At 38.8% G+C, this 8,129-nt stretch overlaps 1 protein-coding gene across 1 annotated transcript; it reads left to right on the forward strand.

The window, feature by feature from the left end:
• Positions 1-718: 718 nt before the first annotated feature.
• Positions 719-7,737, forward strand: saal1 (serum amyloid A-like 1). The gene is made up of 13 exons (XM_050074344.1): positions 719-853; positions 1,577-1,776; positions 1,976-2,077; positions 2,716-2,799; positions 2,928-3,007; positions 3,102-3,161; positions 3,242-3,357; positions 3,873-4,044; positions 4,424-4,506; positions 4,650-4,835; positions 5,118-5,275; positions 5,965-6,057; positions 7,358-7,737. Exons 1-13 carry the CDS (start codon positions 721-723, stop codon positions 7,433-7,435), a joined length of 1,545 nt encoding a protein of 514 aa, XP_049930301.1. The 5' UTR covers positions 719-720; the 3' UTR covers positions 7,436-7,737.
• The last annotated feature ends 392 nt before the right edge of the window (positions 7,738-8,129 follow it).

Genomic DNA, 8,129 nt, shown 5'->3' on the forward strand with positions numbered 1-8,129 from the left:
AGGTCTTCACTATTAAACCTGGGCCATCCTCCTGGTAATGTTGAGTTGATGTCCCACAGAGTTGACAAAAAATTATATATTTATTCATTTCACTGCAGTCGTAGCGAGTTGCCATTTTATTTTTCAAAGCTGCTAAGAGTTCTCTTACTGCTTATCAAAATACTCATTTTTAAACCCTAATTCATATTTAGATTTGACTTTAAAGGGCTGGCGAGGATGCAGGAAAGGGTTTTTTTTCTGATAATTCTCCCATGAAGGTCATATTTGTACAGCTGTCAGGAGTCAGCATAATTATAATGCTTTGAAATTTGCATCACATGGCCTTTCTTGATGATGATCGTGAATTAGCCATAGCTCTAACAGGCTAATTAAGGTCGGAGACCCTGGTAAAAAGTTGTCTGAGAGCTCAAACTTTTGCATGGTGCTCCTTTCCTTTTATCACTCTAAAATTGTTTTAAAAAATCTATCTTGCTTAAAATGCAGAAAATCATCGTTCATCTTTCTTAAATTTTGGAGATCAGTTCGTCTTCTACTTATTAACTATTCAGAGTAAACGAAATTTTGTCCATGGGTGCCCAAACTTTTATATGATACTGTACACCTGCTGTAACATACTTTTGCCTGTGGTTCCCTCTGCGGCCTGCAGGTGGCGACATACACTTTGACTTGAGATTGGTCCACAACAAGAAGAAGAACGCGCAGTGTGTACAACATCCACGCATGCGCATCCAGGTACTAGTAGTAAATGGAGGCTGTTTGAAATGTCGACTGGAGAGTGTAACGTTAAAATGCGATAATATTACATTTAACATTTACCAGGTAGTTTTTTTATGTAAAAAGGCGGTCACTATGGGTGAGTCAACATGTAACAATGCTGTTTAAGAGTATGTCAGCTAGATAAAAACCCACCGTTAGTAACTGGATTTGCTTCTGCTAACTTAGCTAATGTTAAGTAGTTGGTGACAACATCGCTGCTGTAAGCTAACGGAGGGTGTTTAATATTCAGCTGAAGTTGAGTATGTTTAAAGATATTAGGAGCCTAACGAATGCTAAAATGACAGACGTCTTTATTTCAAGTTAGCTCGTATGTAACGGAGCCAAGCTTCCTATTCAGAGTAACATGTCATGATACAGCTTGTCTTTTTACCAGACACACCGGTTTACCATTGCGCAGAAATACAACGTATTTCGTTGACATATATTGATATAAAGGAAATGCGGTGGACAATATATTAATATTCCTCAAAATAAGGCTATGTAATTTAACCCCACTACACATTACAGCCTCCAAAATGACAATGAAGTTGAGTCAACACAGCTCTAAAACAGTTGCTTCTTGAGAGCTGCACTAGTTTTAAGTATGTGTGCATTATAAACTGGCAACTGAGTGTAACCGTGACACAGACCAGATTGGTTTTGTTTTTGCTTGTCCAGTGAACATGATATTGATGCCCAAATCCTGTACATCCAATAAAGCAGTCCATCTTACTGATGGTCTGATTCCACCTGAACTATTGTAGAAACAAAATGACCAAAACTCATGGTATCTGTAGTTCATGCCACTGTTTTTTCCCAGACTGTAATGTTGATGGTGCTGAGGAAGTTGAGACTGAGAGATCCTCATCTCCAACTGGAACACAGTCTCCTGTAATGGACCGTAACCCATCACCACCCCCAGATGCAGCCGATGGAGAGGATGACGGAGATTTGGACGCCATTGGAGACACTGTTTACAGCAAGCACTGGCTTTTCAGTACCCTGACTCGTCTCATCCATGTAGGTTGGCTGTAATTAAGTTGCATTTATTTTCTTGACCTTTTCAAAAATAGCCTTTCCCAGTCAGCCAATAGCTGGAATGAAAAATCTTCCAGTTTCTATTCAACTGATTGGATCATCTTTACTGTCGCTCTTGGCTGCATGCTCTCTAATGTACCTAACATTTCCTCATGTCTGTAAAACTGGTTGTGTCTCTCAGATGGTCAAAGAGCATGCAGAGGTGGACTCTGAAGGTCAGATGGAGCTCCCTGATGACGATGAGGAAAATCTATGTAGAGTCTGGGATATGGCAATGGATAAGGTAGAGTTCTTTATCAGTACACCAAAGGCTTTACATTCTTGGACTGGTCAGGGTTTTATTTGCCACCCTGTTCTACTGTCTTTTCCCTGGTAAAGGAGAATTTGTGTTCTGTTATGTTATGTTGTATTTGTAAGAGCAACTACAACCTAATATAAAAAGACATGTATCAAAATGTATTACATGGATTTAAGTTGCATTGTAAAAAAAAAAAAAAAAATACTAAAATTAAAATGTGCATTCTGCTGAATTTTATGATCATTAGAGGATGTAGTTAAACTTTATTGCATTATACTGACAGGTGTTACTGTTGTTTTACCTGTTCTCATTGTTATAAATATGGGGACAATATAACTGCAACACCTCTCAGTAAAATTAATACAGCTCAACATTACCACAAAATACTTCCTCCCTCCAAAATGACCATTGAGTTGAATCAACACTTCTCTGCAATGACTTCAGGGAAAACAAACATCATAGCCTTCATGATGGGAGGATTTATTGCTGGATTGCTGGGCAGTTATTGTTAGATTTGCGTAATAAACCTGCAGCTGAGTGTATGTTGCAGTGAGAAGTGAATGGCGGAATGTTTTCATGTTTAAACATTTACTAATTACTGATTATCTACCAACTGTGTGCAGGATGTGGCTGGTTTTCTGCAGGAATTCAAAGCTACAGATATCCTTCTTGGTGTGATAGCCAAATCTCGTTGTCCACGTCTCACCGTGAGTGAAATCGCCTCCAGTTCATACATTCTGTGTCATAGTATTATCCTATTTATTCAATTTTTATGCTATATTTCTTGGCTTTGAGAATTTCAATGACAAGTCTTTTTTTATTTTTGCTTCTCTAGGAAATTTGTGTGGGCATCCTCGGGAACATTGCTTGTTTTCCTGACACTTGTGTGACTCTTAGCCAAAATGAAGACTTAGGGTGGGTAAACGTCATCATCTTTTGTTGTTCTTTAATTAAAGTTTTACACTCTTGTGATTCATTCTAATGAATGCTACTCCCTGTGTGCCCACAGTGAGGTGCTGTTGCTTCTTCTTGGAGATACAGATCCTCCTACCCTTCTGGAAACAAGCAGGTGACGTTTGCATTTTCTGCAGATGTGTAAGACAGAGAGACTGAGGGAGAAGTATTTATCTTTTCTGATGATGTTCGCAGATTGCTGCTGACCTGTGTCTCTCAGAAAGATGTCTGCTCCCTGTGGCTTCAGCGAATGCGACAGCAGACGTCTGTGCGCACCAACCTCTTGTTCATCATGTGCAGTTCTACCAACAGTACTGTGCTTTTACTCTTTATCTCTTTTTAATTAGCTCGTGACGTGTTCTGTGTTCATCTGTTTGACAAAGGTGAGATCCAGCTTTTCAGACGGTCACTTTTCAGTTGTTTGGTCTTTAGGGTTCACTTGACAGCTTTCACATCAGCCCATTACACTGTATTTGACAGGCAAACACTCCTGATATTGGTTTAACCGTACCAAACCCGTGTAAAGGCACCCTGAGTCAAAGTCCCTGTAAGCTGGTCATCTTAGAGGTTCCCTGTGGAGCTTTGACCTCTGTAGCACTGGATGTCAACAATGCTGGATTAAAAAATGTAAATACTATTGAATAAGCTTTGAAAATGATTTTGGGGAAATGCATTCAACACATTTGGTAGACTTTAAGGACAGACACAGTGCCTTTTTGGTGGGTTAAACTAAATGAAAACATAAACTGTTTGTTTACAAGAACACTCCACTGGGCACCTGCTGTTTACAATAGTTATTATAAGTAATACCCTGTGTGTGTTGCAGCTGACCTGCTTGAGAAGACTGGAGAGCTGGTGGACAAACTGTTTGACCTTGATGAAGAGCTGATGAAGAGTTGGATCATAGCTCAACCAAGTGAGGAGGAAGAGGAGGCGGAGGATGGTGAAAGCCGTCTGGATGTGGCCTCATGTCTTCTTGAGGCAGCCAAGCAGCTCAGGTGGGAATCTGAAATTGACATTCAGGAGAATGTTTGCATGATAAGATTTACTTTGAATGGGAATTAAAATGTTTTCCATATAAAGCAACAGATCCACGGATTAGTGATTATAAACTGCAGGTGTATTATGGCCAAAACCTAAATTAACATTTTCTCTAGTCTTAATAAAAATCCTCCAGTCACTCTTTTTCATATTTGTATATCTATAATCTTAAGTTGATGCAATGCACTGGTATATTTGTTGATATTATTGACATCTGTAAAACAATCTGGTATTTATTGTTATTCTGATATAGTGGAATTCAAACTAAATACATGGTACTCATGTTGATGATTTATTCGACCCTCAGTATTCACCAGTATTACATCGCTTTCACAGATCAGAGAGTCCAAATGGCTTAGAGGTTTACCTTCATGCCCTCCAGCTCCTCACCACTGTAGATGAGGGCATTCAGACTTTTGGTAAGAGCAGTCCACACAGTTTATATTCAGTTCAGCTGCTGGCACATCATTACAGAAGTTAAAGATGTTTACCATAGTTGTTAACGCAGTGAAATCTAATAGAAGACTGAAGCAGCCAGATGTTGTTTGACTGTGTCTTCCAGCTGCCCCTGATGGACCCGGGAAAGCAGTGTGGGACTTTGTCTGTGACGTTTTGTGCGAGGACCTCTGCCAGCCAACAGATCTTCCAGTTGTCCTGCAGGAGCAGAAGAGCATTTTGGTTCAGGCCTTTGCTGTGCTGCAGGCTCTTTATAGATGCCAGGATCAGTGGAGCAGCAAAAGTGACACAAGTTAGTTTTGCAACAGAATGACATCTGATTTAAGATCTGCCTTTTTATAATGCATGTACACTGAATGTTAATGTAGTGTTAGCCGTATGATTTCTGGTATTTCAAAACGATGCAATTTTATTGTATGTAAGTATTTTTATATGCTGACCCGAAGGATTAAGACTGGGGACAGTTAAGGCTTTTTTATACATAGTTGCATTATGCAAAAAAAATGTCAATATGCCCATTTCTCATTAATGATTTGATGTGTTTTGTGCAAATACGTTTGTCTTCTGCCTCCAGGTGTTCCCCTGATTGGAACCATTCTGCGGGTGCTTCAGTACCACAGCGAGGGCAAAGACGACAGCACCAGCAAAGAAGACACAAAAGATGAACAGCTCCAGATGCTAGCAGAGATCACAACTGAGTTTCTAGCTGACATCTGCATTCAAATTCCCAAAGTAATGCAACCAAAAGAACGCTTTCCTGTAGGATCAGATTGTTTAGGCCCCGGTCACACAGAAAGCATTTTGCAGGTTGCAAAACATGAGGTGCACCGCACTGCCCTTTTTTTGTAAGTGAATGCCACTTGTAAAGAAAACGCTTGTTGCGCCTTTTTATAGTTGCCAGGCAACCACCCCATCACGTCCTTACACTAACCTTCCTGTGTAATCCATTTACCATTTTTTTCCACAGTAATTAGTAGCGTGTTACTAAAATTTTCAGGCAGAGGGTACCTGGTCTAGCTCAGGTTGAGGGCGAGAGGCTATCAGCAAATAGTTTGTAGGGCACAAAGAAACGTCGATCTGTGTGGGTACATGAGACCCTAACAAAGAGGGTGGATTGCTGAGAGTACCACCAGTTGGTCCAGGAGCTTCGTCTTGATAATGGACGTTTTCAGGCATATTTTAGGATGACTCTGGGACTCTGAGTTGAAGTTTTTTTGAGTCGAGAAGTTTGGAGCACTGGCAAAAACGCCAGGCACCTGGAGCGCAAAAACAGCGAGTGAAAAGCTTTATTCTCATTAAAAACAATTACAAAAAGCGGTCTCCAGCTGCTAAATGTTTTCTGTGCTATCAGGGCCTTACAGAGCTTTCTTTTCACTTTGAAAGGCCACTGAAGTGATTGTTCTGGTTTTTGCTCTCTGTAGGACGCTGTGGCCGATCTAGTGAAGAAAGGTTACCTTACAGAGAAGACGTGTCTCACTGCTGCTAGAAGTTTGGTTCCCAACTTTAAGACTTCAGTAAGTGTTTATCCAAAATGGTTTAAATATACTCAGATATGTATTACATTTAAAGATGGAGCAACTAGAATCATCCAGTCTGCTGTTTTTTAAACTTTAAAACAGCTAGAAGGAACTTTAATTTTGTGTTGATGATGGCAGCTTCTGTGGACGAATGCAGTAGTGCTGTGAATCGTTCAGTAGAAATCAGACGCAGGGACAGACATTAGAAGTCCTACATAGAAATAGCTAATATTTTAACTGATGGTCTGGTTTGTTTTTGTAGGTCATATCAGGGCTTTAGTATCAAATTGAAACTATTTCATTACCAGTTTGTAGCTGCTTTAAAATTAAAGTTCATTGTAAAATCCTTACAGTCCCCACATAAAAGCTTAACCTTTGAATCTAATACCAAATTATACATTTAATTGTTATTACTGTTAAAAACCGGTCAGTTGACAAGAAATAGTGTGTCTACAAATAATTAAATCCCTTTAACCCTTTGAAACCTGGAGCAACATCACTTTTCTTGCGCTGCTTTCTGACGCCTTTCTCAAGTATTTAAACCTTTGAACCCTGAGCAAATTGGTGCAATTTCTTTCAAAAAACATGGAAAAAAAGGCAATGAGCAACCTGGTAAGCAACGTCCCACAAATTGTAAAAAAAAAAAAAAAAAAAAAGATAGGGAAAAACGTATTTATAATTATTAAATTTTAAAATTATGTTACAGAATTATCATCGTTTTTAAGCACTCTTTCCAAGTAATTTCCTTGTTTGTTTGATTTTCTTTCTACTAATTTTCTTGCTTTCATTGTTCTCTTTTTACTAATTTCTTGCAATTTTTTTGGGTCATTTCTTCTTCCATTGCTCGTTGCCCTCTTCCCATGTTTTTAAAACAAATCAAGCCAATTTCCTCAGCTTTCAAAGAGTTAATAGGGTTAATATGAGATATAATATGAGATGGTTGGTTACAGCTTCCTAAATGTTGCAGGTTTTGTTAGTTTTAAGCATTTTTTCTTTCTTTTTTTAAAAATTTTTTTTAGACAAAATAAGCTACTTTAAAACATCACAGAAGTTTATTAAAACATTGTAGACTCAGTGACAATAGATTTATTGAGATAATCACACCCTGAATTTTCTCCAGCCTTTTCTTTAATAGCCTAATCCTGTGCAAACCACTGCCCGTCGTTCCATTGTTTAATGAAAGGGTTTAGGATTTATTTTAGAGTTAGTGTCAGCGTTAGACGTGTGATGGACTGCCAGCAGCTCCAGTGGAAAATAAACATTATGTTTCCACCCTGCCCTTCTTCCCCTTGTGTAGTTTCAGCACCTGCAGTCCATGCTGTCAGAGTCTGATCCCCAACTGGCAGACGTGGTGAGAAAACAGTTTCCTGTTTGAGGCGTCCAGCAGATCAGTGTTCAGCACTCATCCACGCTGTCACCGCTGCTTTTTATAGCAGCCTCCATTTCCCCTCCGAAGATCCTGCTTCAAGTCCTGCTATTTGGTTTCCATCGGAAAGACTCGACAAGGATATCACACCATCACGAGTGGCGGACTGTGTAACAAAAACAGTATCTTTTTTTTCTCCTTCCCTTTTTCTCATATTTTGGGCCACACTTGAACATGTTTTTTATTGTTCTGTGAATTATATTTTTGTATTAAATAATTTACAGTCTTTTAATAAAAAGATTTCTTTAAGAGTTTGTGCTTCGAAGCTTTTACTGTATCATCATTATCATCACCATCATCATCATCATCTCGGCAATCAGCAGGAAATCCCCTCATTGACAGAAAGCATTTTTAGCATTTAAGTTTTTGTTAGAATTTTAGAAAGGGTTAGTACAAAGCAGCCAGACACGTTTTACATAACTTGGGGAAAATAGGAGATAAATAAAAATAAGTAGCTGGTGTCACAGCATACCCGTATTGATGATAACTGATTAATTTTATAGAAAAATTAGATGGTGATATCATGTTACATATGATAATATTGTGGACATTTTTCCATACATTTCCACTGCTGTGTAGTAATCCTGACGTCACCAAACTAAACTGAAGAAAGGAAAGAACTGTATTCTTGTCGGAATGAAAA

This window comes from Epinephelus moara, chromosome 20 (assembly GCF_006386435.1).
Source record: "Epinephelus moara isolate mb chromosome 20, YSFRI_EMoa_1.0, whole genome shotgun sequence".
In the NCBI taxonomy this organism is placed as follows: domain Eukaryota; kingdom Metazoa; phylum Chordata; class Actinopteri; order Perciformes; family Serranidae; genus Epinephelus; species Epinephelus moara.